This window comes from Malaclemys terrapin, chromosome 9 (genome assembly GCF_027887155.1).
Source record: "Malaclemys terrapin pileata isolate rMalTer1 chromosome 9, rMalTer1.hap1, whole genome shotgun sequence".
Lineage (NCBI taxonomy): Eukaryota > Metazoa > Chordata > Testudines > Emydidae > Malaclemys > Malaclemys terrapin.
In genome coordinates this window covers 48,880,420-48,901,568 of record NC_071513.1, presented here as the reverse complement: position 1 = coordinate 48,901,568, position 21,149 = coordinate 48,880,420, and the positions used below count along the sequence as shown (strand labels likewise).

Genomic DNA, 21,149 nt, shown 5'->3' with positions numbered 1-21,149 from the left:
AAATCTATGACTGGGTTTGGACAGTACTTGCTTTTTAGGCAAAACAATGAATGATGCAATCTGAAGCTGGTATTGCATCATACATAATATGAATTGCATCATGTTATTCCTACAAGTCATGGATGATGCAATCATAACGAAGCTTACATCACTCTGCTGAACAAATTGCCCTATATCAGCTCTAGAAATCATACGGTGTCGTGCTCTCTTATTTGTCAGTGTTTGATTTTGCAAAGGGACACATTTCTGTTTAGGCAAAGTGAGCAGAGATGCCTCGTACCTGTGCGAACAGTGCAGATAACTTCTGCTATGTTTGTGGTGAAGTGACTTTTGCATCACAAAAGCGCAGTATAACCACTATGGTTAAGAAAGCCTATCACCTTTATTTTGGCTGCAAAATTGGAGATCAGGACAAGAGGTGGGCCCCACACATATGCTGCAACACTTGTGCAACAAATCTTCGCCAGTGGTTGAACAGGAAAAGGAAATCTATGCCTTTTGCAGTGCCAATGATTTGGAGAGAGCCAACAGATCATACCAGCAATTGTTACTTCTGCATGGTGCCTCCAGTTGGGAAAGGTGTGTCAAAGAAGAAAAAGTGGACTGTGCATTATCCAAACATTCCATCAGCTATACGCCCAGTACCCCACAGAGAAGGCACCAGAATCATTCTCACTTGAGTCAGACGAGGAAGAGGATGAAACTTCTGGTCCTGAACCATCAATGTCACAGGACCCACATTTTCTCCCATCCTCCTCCTCTGAACCACACCTCATAACACAAGGTGAACTGAATGACCTTGTCAGGGATTTGGAACTACCCAAGAGTAAGGCAGAGCTGTTGGGCTCCAGACTACAGCAGTGGAATCTCCTGGCAGGTGATGTTAGGGTTTCCATGTTCCATGACCGTCAAAAGGATCTTGTCCCATTCTTCTTCGTGGAAGATGATCTTGTAGCCTGCAACAACATCGATGGTGTGATGGCAGCCCTCAAAATCGTTCACGATCCAGATGAGTGGAAACTGTTTATTGATTCATCGAAGACGAGTCTTAAAGCTGTTTTACTGCATAATGGCAATGTTTTGGTAGGTCATGCAGTTGGTCATATAGTCCATATGAAGGAAACCTATGACAACATGAAACAACTTTTGAGGTGCATAAACTATGACCAACATCAGTGGCAGCTTTGTGGCGATTTGAAGGTTGTTGCTCTCTTGCTTGGTCTGCAGACTGGATACACAAAATACTGCTGTTTTCTCTGCGAATGGGATAGCCGTGCAAGAGATTCCCACTACATCAAGAAAGATTGGCCACTCCGACAGTCATTGGAGCCTGGGAGGAAAAGTATTCAGCATCCACCACTTGTTGAATCAAGAAAGATTTTGTTACCACCCTTACACATCAAGCTGGGTCTGATGAAGAACTTTGTCAAGGCCATTGACAAAACACAAGCAGCTTTCAAGTACCTCCATGGAAAATTTTCAAGGTTAAGTGAAGCTAAGCTAAAGGAAGGTGTCTTTGTTGGTCCTCAGATTTGTGAACTTCTTCGAGATGATGCATTTGACCATGCACTGCGTGGCAAGGAAAAGACGGCATGGAAAGCCTTCCAGTTAGTGGCAATAAATTTTCTCGGAAACAACAAGGCAGACAACTACAGGTTGTTGGTGGAAAACCTCCTCAAGGCATACAAAAGCCTTGGTTGCAACATGTCACTAAAGATACATTTTTTGCACTCTCATCTAGATTTTTTTCCACCGAACTGCGGAGCAGTGAGTGACGAGCACGGCGAGCAATTTCACCAGGACATTGCAACAATGGAGAAACGCTATCAGGGCAAATGGAGCCCATCAATGCTTGCAGACTATTGCTGGACAGTGACAAGAGATGCTCCATTTAATGAATACAAGAGACAAGCCAAGAAGGGCCGAGTAGACACTGAATAGGACTAAACTATGTACAGAATAGTTGTTTGCCTTTTGTTTCATAATAAATGTTATTTATATAACCCTTTTGCTGATTTTTAAAGTGTTACATAAACAGGACAGGTGAAATATTATCATGTAAAGCAACCATAAACACATGAAAAGACCTAGGTTTACAATTTATGATTAAAACTCTATCTACACAATATACATAGACATAAAATGTAAAAACTTAAATATCTGAGAAACAGTAGCCAATCAGTTGTTTTAATTGTCATATTTGAATTCAGCACATCAAAATACATAATAAATTGCACATTTTATCTCTGAAGCAGATGACTTCTCAAAAATTGTAGACCAGTGTAGCATGTCCCCTGTTGGAAAACTAGGATGACCGAGTCCTTTTCACAACAGCCGAATGAGTGTCAAATAATAGTGTTTGCTGAGAAGGGCTTAATTTTCCCCCTCCCATCTAATCAAAACACATTCATTCCTTTCCCCTCCTCCTTTGCACAACTACCCTTCTCCCACCCCTACTGTGCCAGGTGTGATGGGGAGGTGCTCATCACACTGTATGAAGGACAGGGCTCTGTTTGTGGAGTGCCTTTGTGTTCTGTCAAGTCTCTGCTGCCTGGGGTTAGCCAGAGCTGAGGTCCTGAGGGGCCATGTAAGGAGAAGCAGCATCTGAGGTGTCACTCTGAGCTCACACTAATTTTGCTCTGTTGCCTATGAGATTTCACCTGGTGTGGGAGGAGCGTCAGGAGCTGGAGAAAGCTCTGCAGGGTAGCATGCTTTCTGGGCTTGATTCTCCTCTCGCATACCCTAGTGCAAGACAGGAGTTGCTCCATTGAAATCAGTGACGTTAACATAGGGTAAAGAGTCTGCGGGGTGAGGGAGTGGGCCCTCTGTCTGTGGAGCAGCATAGAAAAGGGTCCAGGAGGCTGGAAGTATAGCATGTATGCAGGAAAGCACTCTTCGTCCTTGCCTTAATGTGTGCTCTACAGAGCATGGCCCTCTGGGAGGTGAGAATGGGCAGTTATTGCTGAGGCTCTCAGTTATTGCTGGCTCATGGGAAAGCTGTAGATGGCCTCGTCTTCACTAAGACAATTAATTTGAGTTAAGAACACACCTTTCCTTCCTAGTGGAGACACGGTCTGGGTGTGTGCGCAGCCCCATCCCAGGGGCCCCTGATCTCAGCGGGGGCCTCTGGATGCTATTCTGATGATGACTATTAAATCAGACGAGGAAGGGGCATGCAGCAATGAGCTGCTGCCAGGAGGATGGGGTTGCAGGTCCCTGCCTGCCTGATGCTTTCACGGCTCCCCTTGCTCTGAGCCCGGCAAGCCCGGTGCTAATGGGCTGTTCTGGTCATGGCCCGGGAAAGTTGAGGCTATGGTGTACTCTCTGGCTGCTCGGAAAGCTTTAGCCTCATGCTTGTCACTGGGTCTCAGCCCTAAGAGCGTGGAAATGGTGAGCCTCCCATGCCAGATGAGAGCTCACAGGCTGGTGCTCCAGCTGGCAGCAACGGGTGCTGCTGCAAGGGAGCCCCCAGTCTCAGGGACACCTCAATAGCTGACCTACAGCAGCATACTGCAGAGCTTAGAGACTTTTTCTAACATGCCTTTCTGGGTCCTTCCAGGGCGTTCCTTGTGTTGCCAGGAGTGCAACCCCTGCCGGAAAGAGCGACCTTAAGGCCAGCAAGATGGCGGGAGCATCTGTGAAAGTGGCGGTGCGAGTGCGTCCGTTCAACTCCCGTGAGATGGGCCGGGATTCCAAATGCATCATCCAGATGACAGGAAACACCACCAGTGAGTAGCAGCCCTGGCCCTGTGCACAAATGCCATTGGGGGTTGGGAAGGAGGTGGGCTACACACAGATCTGCATTCATTTCCACTGGGCTGGCTGCTGCTAATGCCAAACAGCCACTTGAGGTTCTACCGGTGCTCGGGAGGGGGCCTGTTCCCCCTGCTGCCACCAGTATTGCTAGCCCCAATGTCATAAGTCAGTCCCCCAAGAATCATGAGTCTGGCCTGAAAATCATGGGAGGTTTTTTTAAAAATCACACATTTTGGGTTCTTTTTCTTTGCCTTCTGGCTTTTGTGCCTCTCAGATGCACATGGGTCATGTTTACAGGGTTTTCTCAGCACCCGTGAGGGCCAGAAAGCTACTTTCTTTTCCCAATAAAAGATGAGATTCTTGTGTGATCACAGGCATCCAGGAGCTGGGGCTTTAAAAGAAGCCTCAAATATAATGAGCCTGGTGATGAAATCTGAACTTCACACTCCAGATATAGAGCCTGGTTGTCTGCTGCGTTGTTTGGTGTGGCATCAGTTATGGCTGTGAAATACCAGTACTGGTGAAGGAGCAGAGAATTGTAATCTGGTAGGAATTTACATCATCTTTGCTCTTGCTGAACGCAGGTATAACCTCACTTCTGCAGGTGCAAGGCAGTGGAGACTTGGGCTCATGGTGTGGCGCTGATGTTAAATAAACTCTCTTCTCACCACCTTAGCGGTTTTATCCTATCGCCCATCACTGTGGTATCTCAGCATCTTCCATGTAAAAGCAATACCAATAGTGAAATCCCCAGTGGACTCCATGGAGCCTCTGGCTCTCCTCACTTTTTGGGGTATAAACTCTGCTTGGGGGATGTTTTGGTTGGCTGGTTACTGCTGGTTTGTATTGTTGTTAGATGGGGGAGTCGATGTTGTCTCATTCTTGTGACAGTGGAAAGGTTCTTTCTTCACAGCAGTCCACTCCATGGGGGTCAGCATGGTCTAGCATCTAGAGCACTAGACTGGGACTCCGGAGAGATGGGCTCTGTTCCCATCTCTGCCACTACCCTCCTGAGTGACTGTGGGCAGGTCACTTTATTTCCCTTTGCCTTTGTTTCCTCCTCTGTAAAATGGGGATAATGGTACTGCCCTCCTTTGGAAAGTACTTGGAGATCTATAGATGAGCAGTGCTAGATATTCTTCTTCTAGCAGAAACCATTCAACAATGCCTTACAGAGCATCTGTAAGACATTGTTGAATTATCACTTCAGTTCACCCTAGGGAGAGCCTTCGGATTCGCTGTCCCATTTGATTCATTTGCTTGTAGCACATTATGAAAAGGGCCGTCATGGGTTGCTGTTGACCATACGTAATTTCTCATTTCAGTCTCCCTCGCACAGCTACCCCCCTTTGGTAACTAGACCATAGTGCAGAGTTACTATAAAATACCACAACCATCTAGCACAGGAGACCACCCTGGCGTTTGATTCCTAATGGCTATATACCTACAGGCACTTCCAGCAGGAGGTTCTGACTCTGGCCCTTTGGCTGAGGGCTTTTAGATCACCCCTCTTCTCCTTTGGGGGACTCAGAATATTTTCCTGCACAGAAATTGTCAAGCCCCTCCCCCTCCCAGTTCAGAGAGGTGTCCTGGCCCAACCAAAGCCTCACACCATCTCATATAAGATGCAACATCACCATGTTCCCTCCACTGCAGAGCTGGACATGATTATACTGGGTCATCTGGCTGTAATGTTGTCACGTATATATAGGCCTCAACTTTACTGGGCTGTCTGGGACATGGTGTATCTGCCACTTTTTCCTATTTGTGGAAGCACTCTGATGATGGCTGCTGCCTTATGGTCATTTGGCCATTGACACCAGTGCCACCTAGAGTGGATGTTTGACAAATCAAAGGAGTATTTCCTGATGGTGCAGAGTCAAATCATGCCTCCCCCACCATCCCCACATCTCTGGAAGGTGCTTATGGCTGTATTGCACAGCTGGATGCTCATAGTTAGTGCGGCAGTCCATACAGTCACCTCTACAACAAGTCTGTGTGATGTTCTGGATAGTCAACTAGTGCAGTGGTTTTCAAACTTTTTTCCTTGTCACCCAGTTAAAGAAAATTGTTGATGCCCGTGACCTAACATAATTATATCTTTTGACTAGAGTTTTAATAAAATTATAATATTGCAATACATTCCAGCTTAACCCACTTTACATAATTAACACTAGGCACTACATTAGTAAGCCTATGGTAAGGAGTGTGGGAGGTGGCCCAGGGTAGGGCAGAAGGTGGGGTGAGGGAGGAGGGCTGCAGGGTGGGGCCATGAATGAGGGGTTCAGGATGCAGGAGGGGGCTCAGGGCTGGTGCAGAAGTTTGGGACGCGGGAGGTGAGGGTTCTGGCTGGGGGTGCAGGCTCTGGGGTGGGGCCAGGGATGAGGAGTTTGGAGTGCAGCCAGACTGCCCCAGGGCTGGGGCGAGAGGACTCCCCCCAGCCCTCTCCCAGCTGGCAGCAGCTAGCTCTGGGGGAAATGGCCCCTCTTTCCCCCTGCCTGCAGGCAGCATGGAGCTCCGGGGGAGCTCTCTCCCTCTGCATGGAGCTCCGGGGGAGCTCTCTCCCTCTGCACGGAGCTCCGGGCGAAGGGCCTCTCTCTCCCAGAGCTCTGGGGGAAGGGCCTCTCTCCCACCGGGGAGCTCCGGGGTTGGGAGTGTGCTCAGAGTGTTGGCTTGCATTCAAACATATCATGGTTGTGGTAATAAAGCAGAGTCACTCAGGTCCATTTGCTCACCCATGGCTGGGACCTGAGAAGACTCTTATTGAGGTTGCAGGAACAAACCATCCCGATGTGTAGAAAGAATAGTAAATATGGCAGGCGACCAGCTTGGCTTAACAGTGAAATCCTTGCTGATCTTAAACATAAAAAAAGAAGCTTACAAGAAGTGGAAGATTGGACAAATGACCAGGGAAGAGTATAAAAATATTGCTCAGGCATGCAGGAGTGAATTCAGGAAGGCCAAATCACACTTGGAGTTGCAGCTACCAAGAGATGTTAAGAGTAACAAGAAGGGTTTCTTCAGGTATGTTAGCAACAAGAAGAAAGTCAAGGAAAGCGTGGGCCCCTTACTGAATGAGGGAGGCAACCTAGTGACAGAGGATGTGGAAAAAGCTAATGTACTCAATGCTTTTTTTCCCTCTGTCTTCACAAACAAGATCAGCTCCCCCAGACTGCTGCAGTGGGCAGCACAGTCTGGGGAGGAGGTGACCAGCCCTCTGTGGAGAAAGAAGTGGTTCGGGAGTATTTAAAAAAACTGGACAAGCACAAGTCCATGGGGCCGGACGCACTGCATCCGAGGGTGCTAAAGGAGTTGGCGGATGTGATTGCAGAGCCATTGGCCATTATCTTTGAAAACTCATGGCGATCGGGGGAGGTCCCGGATGACTGGAAAAAGACTAATGTAGTGCCCATCTTTAAAAAGGGGGAGAAGGAGGATCCGGTGGACTACAAGCCTGTCAGCCTCACGTCAGTCCCTGGAAAAATCATGGAGCAGGTCCTCAAGGAATCAATTCTGAAGCACTTAGGGGAGAGGAAAGTGATTAGGAACAGTCAGCATGGATTCACCAAGGGCAAGTCATGCCTGACTAACCTAATTGCCTTCTATGAGGAGATAACTGGCTCTGTGGATGAGGGGAAAGCAGTGGATGTGTTATTCCTTGACTTTAGCAAAGCTTTTGATACGGTCTCCCACAATATTTTTGCCGGCAAGTTAAAGAAGTATGGGCTGGATGAATGGATTATAAGGTGGATAGAAAGCTGGCTAGATTGTCGAGCTCAACAGGTAGTGATCAATGGCTCCATGTCTAGTTAGCAGCCAGTTTCAAGCGGAGTGCCCCAAGGGTCGGTCCTGGGGCCAGTTTTGTTCAATATCTTCATTAATGATCTGGAGGATGACGTGGACTGCACCCTCAGTAAGTTTGCAGATGACGCTAAACTGGGAGGAGTGGTAGATATGCTGGAGGGTAGAGATAGGATGCAGAGGGACCTAGACAAATTAGAGGATTGGGCCAAAAGAAATCTGATGAGGTTCAACAAGGACAAGTGCAGAGTCCTGCACTTAGGACGGAAGAATCCCATGCACTGTTACAGACTAGGGACCGAATGGCTAGGCAGCAGTTCTGCAGAAAAGGACCTAGGGGTTACAGTGGACGAGAAGCTGGATATGAGTCAACAGTGTGCCCTTGTTGCCAAGAAGCTTAACGGCATTTTGGGCTGTATAAATAGGGGCATTGCCAGCAGATCGAGGGACGTGATCATTCCCCTCTATTCGACATTGGTGAGGCCTCATCTGGAGTACTGTGTCCAGTTTTGGGCCCCACATTACAAGAAGGATGTGGAAAAATTGGAAAGAGTCCAGCGGAGGGCAACAAAAATGATTAGGGGGCTGGAGCACATGACTTATGAGGAGAGGCTGAGGGAACCGGGATTGTTTAGTGTGCATAAGAGAAGAGTGAGGGGGGATTTGATAGCTGCTTTCAGCTACCTGAAAGGGGGTTCCAAAGAGGGTGGATTTAGACTGTTCTCAGTGGTACCAGATGACAGAACAAGGAGTAATGGTCTCAAGTTGCAGTTGGGGAGGTTTAGGTTGGATATTAGGAAAAACTTTTTCACTAGGAGGGTGGTGAAGCACTGGAATGGGTTACCTAAGGAGGTGGTGGAATCTCCTTCTGTCAAGGCTCCTTCCCCACTCTGAACTTTAGGGTACAGATGTGGGGACCTGCATGAAAACTTCTAAACTTAACTACCAGCTTAGATCTGATCCGCTGCCACCACTCCCAATGTGCTAATTCCCTTCCCTGGGTAGCCTTGAGAGACTCTTCACGAATTCCCTGGTGAATACAGATCCAAACCCCTTGGATCTTAAAACAAGGAGAAATTAACCATCCCCCCTCCTTTCTCCCACCAACTCCTGGTGGATCAAGATCCAACACCCTTGGATTTAAAAACGAGGAAAATCAATCAGGTTCTTAAAAAGAAGGCTTTTAATTAAAGAAAAAGGTAAAAATCATCTCTGTAAATCAGGATGGAAAATAACTTTACAGGGTAATCAAACTTAAAGAGCCCAGAGGACCACCCTCTAGCCTTAGGTTCAAAGTTACAGCAAACAGAGGTAAACCCCTAGTAAAAGGTACATTTACAAGTTGAGAAAACAAAGATAAAACTAACACGCCTTGCCTGGCTGTTTACTTATAAGTTTGAAATATGAGAGACTTGTTCAGAAAGATTTGGAGAGCCCGGATTGATGTCTGGTCTCTCTTAGTCCCAAGAGCGAACTGCCCCAAAAACAAAGGCCTGGTCTACACTACGACTTTAATTCGGATTTAGCAGCGTTAAATCGAATTAACCCTGCACCCGTCCACACAACGACGCCATTTAATTCGACATAAAGGGCTCTTTAAATCGATTTCTGTACTCCACCCCAACGAGCGCAGTAGTGCCAAAATCGATTTTATCATTTCGAATTAGGGTTAGTGTGGCCGCAGTTCGATGGTATTGGCCTCTGGGAGCTATCCCACAGTGCACCATTGTGACCGCTCTGGACAGCAATCTGAACTCGGATGCACTGGCCAGGTAGATAGGAAAAGCCCCCCGCGAATATTTGAATTTCATTTCCTGTTTGCCCAGCGTGGAGAGCACAGGTGACCACAGATAGCTCATCAGCACAGGTAACCATGCAGGCCGATAATCGAAAAAGAGCACCAGCATGGACCGTACAGGAGGTACTGGATCTGATCGCTATATGGGGAGAGGATTCAGTGCTAGCAGAACTTCATTCAAAAAGACGAAATGCCAAAACCTTTGAAAAAATCTCCAAGGGCATGATGGAGAGAGGCCACAATAGGGACTCAGATCAGTGCCGCGTGAAAGTCAAGGAGCTCAGACAAGCCTATCAAAAAACAAAGGAGGCAAACGGTCGCTCCGGATCAGAGCCGTGGACATGCCGTTTCTACGACGAGCTGCATGCAGTTCTAGGAGGGGCCGCCACCACTACCCCACCTCTGACCGTGGATTCCGAGGCGGGGATAATCTCATCAGCTACACCTGAGGAGTCTGTGGATGGGGAAGAGGAGGAAGAGGACGAGCTTGCAGAGAGCACCCAGCACTCCGTTCTCTCCAACAGCCAGGATCTTTTTCTCAGCCTGACTGAAGTACCCTCCCAACCCAGTATCCAAGACCACAACCACATGGAAGGGACCTCAGGTGAGTTTACCTTTTAAAATATAAAACTTGTTTTAAAAGCAAGGGTTTTTAATGATTACTTTGCCCTGAGGACTTGGGATGCATTCGCAGCCAGTACAGCTACTGGAAAAGTCTGTTAACGTGTCTGGGGATGGAGCGGAAATCCTCCAGGGACATCTTCATGAAGCTCTCCTGGAGGTACTCCAAAAGCCTTGCCACAAGGTTTCTGGGCAGTGCAGCCTTATTCCGTCCTCCATGGTAAGACACTTGACCGCGCCATGCTTGCAGCAAGTAATGTGGTATCATTGCATGACAAAGCCTGGCAGCGTATGGTCCCGGTGTTTGCTGGCATTCAAGCAACATCTGTTCTTTATCTTGCTGTGTAATCCTCAGGAGAGTGATATCGCTCATGATTGAAATACGGGAATTTAATTACGGGGACAGAGGTGGCAGTTCCTACTGGGCTGTTTGCCTGTGGCTGAAAAGAAATCCTTCCCTGCAGTTAGCCAAGCGCGGGGTGTGGGGGGGGAATTGGCCCAGAGCTTTTCGTGTTTGGCTAGCAGGGATCTTCCCTGATACTAGCCACGCGGTGGGGGGAGGGGTAAAGCGATCATCCCAGAGAATTCATGGCGGGGTGGGGAGGTGTTAGTTTGGTTCCTGCAGGGATCTTCCCTGATACCAAGCCGAATTCTGTTGCCCGGACCTGCGTCTGTGATCTCTAGCAGCAAAGCCACAGGCACTCAATATTAAGAGGCAAAATGCGACCTTGCACAGAAATCACATGTGCTATGTAATGTGAATAGTGTTGGTCACCGTGAAAGAGTATAAGCATTGTTCTGCAAAATGTATCTTTTTAAAAAATTCTCTCCTTTTTTCCCTCCCTCCAGCAGCTGCAAATTCTTCAAGCCTCCCTCCTCCGTCCCGAAGGCTATCACAGATAAAGCGTCGGAAAAAGAAGACGCGAGACGAGATGTTCGCAGAAATCATGGAATCCATCCGCAGTGACAGAGCTCATCTGAATGAGTGGAAGGACACGGTTTCAAAGTATAGGAAAGAAGCCTTTGAACGTGAGGACAGGAGGGACCAACGTGAGGAGAGGAGAGACGCTCGAGATGAGAGGTGGCGGCAGGAAGATCAGAGGAGGCAGGATGCAACACTGGGGCTGCTGCGTGAGCAAACAGACATGCTCTGGCGTCTGGTGGAGCTTCAGGAACAACAGCAGGATAACAGAGTGCCGCTACAGCCCCTGTATAATCCCCCTCCCCCCTCACCATGTTCCATAGCCTCCTCACCCAGACGTGTAAGAACGCGGGGGGAGAGGCTCCGTACACCTTCCCATTCCACCCCAGTGGAAAGCCCAAGCAAAAGGCTGTCATTTTTGTAACCTTTTTTTAGTGGCCTTTTCCTTCCCGCCGATCCTCCTCCCAAACCCCACCCGAGTTCCCTCCCTCTTTTTATAATCTATTAATAAAGAACAAATGATTTTTAAACGATAGTGACTTTATTTGGTTTGAAAGCAAGCTGGGGGAAGGGGGAGGGTGGGTTCCTTACAGAGAATGAGTCAATAAAGGGGGCGGGTTTTCATGAAGGAGAAACAAACAGATATTTCACACTGTAGCCTGGCCAGTCATGAAACTGGTTTTCAAAGCTTCTCTGATGTACAGCGCTTCCTGGTGTGCTCTTCTAATCGCCCTGGTGTCTGGCTGCACGTAATCAGCAGCCAGGCGATTTGCCTCAGCCTGCCACCCCACCATAAAGGTCTCCCCCTTTCTTTCACAGAGATTGTGGAGCACACAGCAAGCAGAAATAACAATGGGGAGATTGGTTTGGCTGAGGTCTGAGTGAGTCAGTAACCATCGCCAGCGACCTTTAAACGGCCTAATGCACATTCTACCATCATTCTGCACTTGCTCAGCCTGTAGTTGAACAGCTCCTGACTCCTGTCCAGGCTGCCTGTGTATGGCTTCATGAGCCATGGCATTAAGGAGTAGGCTGGATCCCCAAGAATAAGTATTGGCATTTCAACATCCCCAACGGTTATTGGGGTATACGGTTACCTCAGAGCAGGTCTTTATATCCTTCTGTAAAGTGAATTGCACATTTTTCGGTGCTGCTTATTAGTCTAAGGCTACATCTTCACTACGGGGAGGGGGTCGATTTAAGACGCAAATTCAGCTACGCGAATAGCGTAGCTGAATTCGACGTATCGCAGCCGACTTACCCTGCTGTAGGGACGGCAGCAAAATCGACCTCTGCGGCTTCCCGTCGACGGCGCTTACTCCCACCTCCGCTGGTGGAGTAAGAGCGTCGATTCGGGGATCGATTGTCGCGTCCTGATGGGATGCGATAAATCGATCCCCGAGAGGTCGATATCTACCGCCGATTCAGGTGGGTAGTGTAGACCCAGCCTAGTACTATGGTAGCACCTAGCAATCTCAATTGAGCCCCATTGCAGTAGGCAGAAAGGTAACAAAGAAGGTAGCCCCATCCCAAAGAGCTCTCAGTCTATACATCCAACAGGTGGATGGAGACAGTCAGAAGTGGGAGGTAACAATGAAAGAGAGAGAGTGTAGCAGAAAAACAGAAATCCCAGTTGGCCCTTTGCCTAACCCTAATGCCAGATGAGGGTGACTTGTAGGCATCATGGAAGAGGCAGGTTTTATAGTATGAATGATTTGGTACCAGTTAGGTATTTTGTGATGGAAGGAGGTCAGAAAACCCCTTTAGATGTGAATCTTCTAGCGAGGGGATCAAACCCAATGGAGACAGGCCAGTAACAGGAAATCCCTATATTCCCCGCCTGTGCCGACATGCCAGGGGAATAAATTCCATCCGGTGTGATATAGTCCAGGATTTGCCACACTGCTGCGCCAGTGTAGCCTCCTGTCCTACCACTGTCGCCCTCTCCTGGAAGGAGAATGGAATGTAGGACTGTCATAAAGTGGTTGCCCTTTTAAAGAGGTCAGGCCCAGCTCCACCTGTGACACAATTCAGTCCCATCGCCAGTGGTAAGAAGCAGCAAGGTCACGTGACTTGTAGGTCATCTGAATTAACTAAGCCTTTTTAGGGTAAGAGAAGAGCAGAGGAGCTCTCCCCAGAGGAATTTGTCCTCTCCAGGCTCGGGAGAAGGAGGAGGACTTCTGGAAGGATATGCTGAGAGCTTCTGCTCCGTAAAACAGCAGGAAGACAGACCAGACCCTCAGTGAGGGGTTTTTGTGGCTGTTTGGACTAGACTGGTGTATCCCAGAAAGGTTTTTGTTAAATGACTCAGCTGGATGGCCAGGTCACTGGAGCAGCCAAACCAGGCTGAGAATCCCTGAGAAAGGGAAACGGAGGCAGAGCACCACAGAGGCACCCCAGACCATGAAGGGGCTATTGGGATGCAGACACATGGCTACCAGGCCCCCTTTCTTTCATCTTGTGCTTATACACGCATTTCTCTGGCCCGTGGGGTCCCATGCCTGTCCCTAGAAGTGCTGGCTGGATCCTTCAGCTCCGTGGAACAGGTGGCAGCTCTGCGTCAGTAGAGAGAGCTGGTTCCCCCCAAGGATTCTAGCCTTCCTGGCCAGGCTGAAGCTGACCCTGGCAGGGTGAGAGCTCCTTGTCTCTGGTCGGTAGTGCTGGTGTGGGAGCTTTCGTGACAAGAGAAGCAGTGAAGCCAGAGCCCTGCTGACAGGGAGGCTTTTATCAGCCACAAAACAAAGCAGCCATTGAAACCTGAATAGCAAATGAGTGGCTAATCCCCTCAGCTGGGCATGAGAACTGTTTATTTTCAGCCTCCCATCAGACCTGTTGGGTAGGCCAGCGTGGCAGCTGTAGTGCGCAGGGCAGTGAGGGCTTTTCTAGCATTTGGGCGGGGAGGGAGAGAGAGGAGGCCTAATGTGGAAGGAATGATGTACATGCAGGGAGATCTTGGGCCTGATTAGCCTCTCAGTCACACCAGTTCTGGCCTGGTGGGACTCCACTGGGGAGTGCTTGGAGGATTGCTAGAGGGCTTGCCCATGGTTGCTCCCTGTGTGTGCTGTGTATGGATGTACAGAGTCAGCTCTGTTGCTGCATTGGCTGCAGGACTGTCTGCTCTGTGGTGCACTTGTAAGTTTCACTGTAGCTCAGTCAGAAGATGGTAATAGCAGAGGATTTCTAGAGGGATGCTCCCCCAGTGTCCTTGAAAGTAGAGCTAACTGAATTCATGTGCCTCTCTGCGCTGATCTCACATGCATGCTTGCCGCCTCTGTTGGCAGAGAGGCAATTCAATAGGCTTGTTGCATTTCTCCATTAAAGTGGCTGTTTCATAGCTATTTTCAGTCTGTGTGCTTTTGCCGGTTTTGCTGGCATGTTAGCGGAATCAGTAGAACCCCCATCGGCCAGCGAGATGCTCTGAAGCCTATCCAGTCCCATCTCTTTGAGTTTCTGCTTTAGATAATGAGGTAATGGGCTTGCTGGCCAATGTCACGTTCCATCCCATCCCAGATATTTTCAGGAAGGGTTTAGACTTGCTTGGGCTTGTGTATGAGATAAGAATTCCACTGGCAATGGAATGATACATTATTGTAGCTGAAGTCAATCCTGAAGGAGCCTGGATCAGGGCTGCCCTGACAGTTTGCCCATGTAGGATTTTTGAGATAATATTGAACAAGATGCAGGCTGTCTGATCTCTCCCCTGATTTAGTTGCCCAAGAGGCCTCAGTCTTTGCTTCATGGTCAGCAGGTGGAAGCAGAATGAATGCCCTCTGTTCTAGCCTGAGGCACAGGTGCTGTTTTACCAACTCACTATGTGAGAAGCCAGGTCAGTGGTCTGATGGTTTATATTGTTGTGTTGCAGTGGCCCTTCCTTGCTAAGTCAGCTCTGCATCTTGGGGCCCCTTGTTGTTGCAGGGAAAAGGTGTCTTGTCCCTCTCCATTGCCCATTCCCAACTTTTCTGGGAACCAAACCCCCTTTGCCAAATGAGTGTGTCCAAATCCCACAACAGAGTTTTCAGATCTTTTCCATTTTCTCTCATGCACTTTCTCCATCCTTCTTCCAAGAGTCTTTCCTACAAAGACAGTTTCCTCTTTCTCCAGTGGGGCAGGAGCCCAGGTGTGTACAGTGCCACCCTTTCTCCAAATGCCGTCAAACTGAAGGCTTCTCCTCTGGGTGTGAATGGGCGGCTCTGCCTGGAGAATACTCGTTGCTGCAGTAATCAAATAAGATTTGCTGTAGGGCAGCATCCTTTCTCAAAACTCCAAGGGGCCAGCTGCCTGCAGCCGGTATTAAAATTCCTGCAGATGAAAAGCAATAATTCCTTGGGGCGGGGAAGATTTCCATTTGGAGGACTGATCACAGCCTGGCTTCACAAATCACTAAGTGTCCTGGGAAATGTTTATCTTGTGTGTAATTGGTTAAGTACTACTGAGTGCAGCAAGATGGAGAGAGAGGTGGGATGGGAGGAAAGGAGAGAGACATTCTCTGTAATCAGTCTTCACCAAATTTCCAGCTTGCAGCTCTGCCCACTTGGCTTCCACTTCAGCAGCTTGGCTGCCCAACATCACTTCTTTGTTTGTCTTGAATGCTCCTCCCTCGCTCTGCTGCATCCCTCCCTCTGCGCTTCTGCTGACTCTGTCCTTTCCATTGTTTCTGGGAAGTGCTCTGTCCCTACCGCTCAATGGCCCCCATCAACTTTCTGAGCAGCTCTGAATCGCACTTACCCTGTGTTCCCACTCTGAAGAACAGAACAGCAGCTGATCTCTCCCTTCCTAGCTTCCCCCACGTATAACATGGGATACACAAGCTTTGAGAGGAAAAGATAACTGCCTGCTTTCCAAAAATACATTAACATTTTCTCTCCAGACATGGGTCTCATTGAGAGTGAATGCACTGCTGAATTGAAAGCTGGGGAATCCACCACGTTGTTCCCTTCACGTCTTCCCTCAGGGTTATTTGCCCTGTATGGGCAGAGAGTTCCCTCAAACTGCCTGTCACCGTGCCTCAGTGGGTTACAGCTGAGGATGCCAAATTTAGGACAAATTGCTGAGAAATAGGGCAGACTTACCCCAAACTGGTGGTTATTCTGTCATTAGATTATACTGAGCCAGTAACAAAGGGAACTTCTGTCTCACCATATTGGTTAATAAGTAGTCTAAGATGCAGTCTCCTTAGGCATCCCAGCCCTTGGCTCATCACTCAGACACTGGACTCTGTGATGAATGGTTACTGAAAACCAATTTAATCAAATATAGGGTCCTTCTAATCCCAAGGTATCAGCCACATAGCCAGGTCAATATATAACTCAGATCCTACCCAATAATCACACTGATGCCAATCCTTTATCACAACTTTAGTTTTTAGTTACTAACAAAAGAAAAGAAGAGAGTTAATAATGGTTAATAGATCATATACATACAAATAATTGCAAAGTCCTTAGATCAGGTTTGTAGCAGTGATAATATAGACTGCTGTCTTGTGAAGTCTCTCTGGTAACTTCCAAAAGATTGGAAGATCTAATCCATAATTCAAAATGCTCCTTTTAGTTGTAAATCCACAATCCAGAGAATCAGGGCAGGAAAGAGGCAAAATGGAGATCTCTCAGTGGTCTTTTATATACTCTGCCATGTGCCTGGAAATTCATTATCTCAAAGAAAGCCCACAGCCCAGATGCCTGGAAAATTACTGGCTCAAGATGGAGTTCCGGGTCACATGAGCACATCACATGTCTTTACATGCTTTGATGTCTTGCAGAGGTAGCCATTGCCCATATTCTTTCTGAAGTGTCCACAGGAAAGGCTTACTGGGTGGGATGAGTTTCTTCTATGGCCCATTGTTACAGTGAAGTGTCTTTAATGGTCCATCAGCACATAGCTGTCTGGCTCTAACCTAAATTCTGTTTGGTGGGTGTTACCTTGGAATACAATACATATATAAGGTGCCCGTGCAGAGCCAATATTCATAACTTCAGATACAAAGATGATACATTCATATAAATAGGATAATCCTATTTGACAGATTGTAACTTTTCCACTGACATCTTACATGACATACTGTGTACAAGATTTGTTGTAATATCAATGATGTAAATGGTCATATTCAATCATACAGCATCACACTGCTGTTTCCACTAGTCTCCTTGAATCCAGTCACAGTGAGGCCACCATCCCAGGCCACCAAAGAAGCCAGACTGAGCCATGGCTTTCCCCTTGCTAACATGTTTCAGAGTAGCAGCCGTGTTAGTCTGTATCCGCAAAAAGAACAGGAGTATTTGTGGCACCTTAGAGACTAACAAATTTATTTGAGCATAAGCTTTCGTGGGCTACAGTCTACTTCATCGGATGCATGTAGTGGAAAATACAGTAGGAAGATATATACACACACAGAGAACATGAAACAATGGGTGTTACCATACACACTATAAGGAGAGTGATCAGTTAACGTGAGCTTTTATCAGCAGGAGAGAAAAAGAACTGTTTGTAGTGGTAATGAAAATGGCCCATTTCCAGCAATTGACAAGGAGATATGAGGAAGTGTGTGTGTGTGTGTGTGTGGGGGGGAATAAGCATGGGGAAATAGTTTTACTTTGTGTAATGGCCCGTCCACTCTCAGTCTTTATTCAAGCCTAATTTAATGGTGTCCAATTTGCAAATTAATTCCAATTCAGCAGTCTCTCGTTGGAGTCTGTTTTTAAAGCTTTTTTGTTGTAATATTGCGGCTTTTAGGTCTGTAATTGAGTAATCAGGGAGGTTGAAGTGTTCTCCAACTGTTTTTGAATGTTATAATTCTTGACGTCTGATTTGTGTCCATTTATTCTTTTACGTATAGACTCCAATGAGAGACTGCTGAATTGGAATTAATTTGCAAATTGGACACCATTAAATTAGGCCTGAATAAAGACTGGGAGTTTGGTGTTAATTGTTTTTTGTCAAATTGCAAATTTTTGAAATATCATATTATTTTCTTTTTTTCCCTTTTCTGCCCCTTGTTTCCTTTTGCCACTGACTGCCTTGGCCATTTCACGTGTTCTCACAATGTCTTTGCTCCTGGAAATCAAGATGAGTGGTATCTAGTGGAGGGGTAGGTTTTTTCTTTTTCCCTTTTCCTTTTTTCCCTTTCCACCATGGCATAACTTTTCAGAACGCTCTCTGCTTTGGAAAAGCTACTGAGCAGCAAAAGGAAAATGAACCTTTGCAGCTGCCACTTCGTGACCTTTCCAAAGCAGAGGGCCTTCTGAAAAGCTACACCATGGCAAAAAGGAAGAGAGGGAAATGAAAAAGTGGAAAAAGAAAAGGGGTTTAACCTCTTCCCCCCCTAAGCCCTGGACATAATTCGTTTTACTCCGCTCAGTGGCAAAGAGGAAAAAGAAGAGAGAGAGAGAGAGGGAGGAAAAAAATGAAAAATTTAAAATTTTGAAATTCAAAATATATTTTGTGAAAAGGGTCTGAAAAAATGAGAAGTTGCTGCCTTTAGAACCCTGTGAAATGGAAACAGGTTCACAATGTCACCATTTTTGTGTGACAAGGTGGGTGAGGTACTCTTTTACTGGATAAAATAAAAGAGAGTACTTCACCCACCTTCTCTCTCTAATATCCTGGGACCAACCTGGCTACAGCCACACTGCACACCCCATTTTTGTGTGATGCTGTTTTTCCATTTTAAGACCAGCTCCACTATCTGAGACTGGAAGAACTCATCTGGAATCCAGAAGAGTTGCAATCACTTGGCTTCCCTTCACCTGCCTTTGCCCATGCACTGTCCCAGGCTGCCTCCAGGCCCTTCAGCTTTCCTGAAGCCTGTTCGAATAATTTTGGAGGGGACTATGCTGATTTGTGTACCTGATCCAGTTGAAACTTCATAGGTCAGCTGGGCTGCTGTAGCTGACCATAGGGACCGAGAGGGGGAAGGGACCTCATGGGTCATTGAGTCCAGGCCCCTGCTATCACAGGCAGCTCCTCATGTAATCCCCCTCATTACTTTACCAAGCTCCATCTTTCAACTAATAAGTTTGTTTGCCCCCCCCCTCCTCCCCAGGAAGCAGTGCCAGAACCTCAGCACTTCTGATGGTTAGGAGCTGCCTTCTGATTTCCAGCCTATGTTTATTCATGGCCCATTGTGCTCACTGGAATCATTGTTTGACTGCTGGCTTCCTCCGAGGCACCTTCTGTGCTGCATTGTGGCTACTCATTCACCCCATGGCCACCTTTGGGTTTGCTGAGTGCTACATCATGACCTCTGGTTTTTATATGTGTGACATTTGTCCTGACCGCTCCCCAGGTCTGGGCATTTTCCCTGACTTTGCCGCAGACCCTCTGTGTTCACTACATTTGTGCAAAACTTCCATTGACTTCAGTGGAGCCAGGATTTCACCCTAGATCTTTATTTGTTGGCTGCCTGAAGCATGGCGAGGCTTTGCTATGCCGTGCACTCCCTCCTTCTTAGTCACTGATGTTAGCTGGGCTTTAGCCATTTTACATGTTCTCATGATGTCAATTGTTCATCAGAGTCAAGCGTAGCACTCTGATTTATCAGCTTTCTGCAGACTGTGGATGCATTAATCCCAAATCATGGAGTCCTGAATCATTTCATCCCTGTTGGCAAATGCACGGCAATTCGCACTCTGTCACAAACTGCGCTGTCCTTTCATTTGTGATCATTCAAAGGCCAGAAAATGCAAAAGTGAAAGTTACCATGGCAACCTGAACATTTCCATTTCAGGAGGCACTCAGCTACTGTCATGCTGAAGGTATAGAAGTACTTGGATAAACTAAACACGGTCAATTGGACATGTGGGATGTTTTGCATTGCTAAGTACAGTGAATTAAATTGAACTTTAATATACAGAAGGCCCAGTTCTGCCTTCAGATATTCATGTGCAGTACCTGTCACTCTGGTATCTGAGGGCAGAATTGGCCCTACATTGAATGTGCAATGTGGGCAAGTTTCGATGGTTACAAAGACCCAACAATTTGCATTTCCTGGACAGAAATCAGTTGAGCTGTGCAGATTTACAGCAGCTGAAAACAAGTCCCATGACCTGGGAGAGCTTAAACCTGTAACCTTAACATTGCATTGACACCAGCTTTGATGTGTGAGGTATGTATCCCTTGAAAAGGCCTAGTGAAGTCACTGGGACCTAAGCACATGCTTAAAGTTTGTACATAGAGATACAGAAATACCCAGACTGAATGTTAGACCTCCCAAATGAACACACAGGCATTGTGGGTTTATATCCTGGATTTCACCAAGGATACACATTTTAGCTTTTCCTTAGACTAGCTCCACATATTACTCCTGGGGGAATTCTGTGCCACTGTATGCACACACAGAATTCATGTCTACTGCAGATTGTTTTGCTTCTCTGCAGAAAAATGACTTTTGGACAGGGAAGCAAAGAGAAACTGCAAGAGTGGTCATACGCCCCTCCCCAGCAGCATAGGCATGTTGTTTTGGGTGCCCAATGCTGCCGGCAGAGAAGTAAATCACTGTGGGGGGAGGGGCTGTGGACGCACAGGTTGGTGACTGCTACCCTGTGCTGGGTTCAGCTGCTAGTTCCAGCTGGGCTGGGTTTGGAGGAGGAGGATGGGACTTCCTTTTCCCCTGCAAAGGTGGCTGGGGCCAGTTCAGACCCACCCTCGGAAACCTCCCCCAGTTGCAGGAAGCTCTGCATTTCCCCCCCCCCCTTCCTGCTCCTATTGAGCTTCAACTGCAGAGGGAGAGGTCACTGTGCGGGGAACTGCTCCCCTGTCCACCCAAGTTCCGTGCATCTGGACCTCCCCCACACCCGGATCCCTCCACCAAGCCTCAGCCCCTGAATCTGGAGCCCCCTTGCATCCCCTCCTGCTGAGCCACCCTGCACCTGGACTCAACCCTTGGCCAAGTCCCACCTCCCCTGCATTCAGACCTCCACTGAGCCCCTCTCCCCTGCATCTGGGTCTCCAGTCCTGCACCTAGATCACACCCTGATGATCACCCCCCTCTGCACCTGGAGCACCCCAATGAGCCCCAACCAGCTCCACCTGGACCTCCACCCTGCCAAACCCCACTCCTTCAGCACCTGGACCCCCCCCCACTGAGCCCCTCGCACCCAGCCCCCAGAACCGGAGGCCCCCCTGCTGAGCCCCAACCATCTTCATGTGGACTCACCTGCAGAGTCCCATTCCTTCTGCACCTGGAACCCCCCCAAGAGGCCCCTGTGCATCTAGATCTCCCCCACACCTGGACCACCCACCGAGCTGCCTGCACCCAGA

General features: G+C 47.8%; 1 protein-coding gene across 11 annotated transcripts in view; it reads left to right on the top strand.

Annotated features, from left to right (window-relative positions):
- The window catches only part of KIF1A (kinesin family member 1A), a 182,945-nt gene that overhangs the window by 25,398 nt on the left and 136,398 nt on the right, over window positions 1–21,149 (top strand). For all 11 annotated transcript variants that reach the window (XM_054039625.1, XM_054039621.1, XM_054039620.1 and 8 more), the window contains exon 2: window positions 3,560–3,728. In XM_054039625.1, the coding sequence (XP_053895600.1) occupies window positions 3,623–3,728 (106 nt within the window). In that variant the 5' untranslated portion in view covers window positions 3,560–3,622. The remainder of the gene's footprint in view (window positions 1–3,559; window positions 3,729–21,149) is intronic.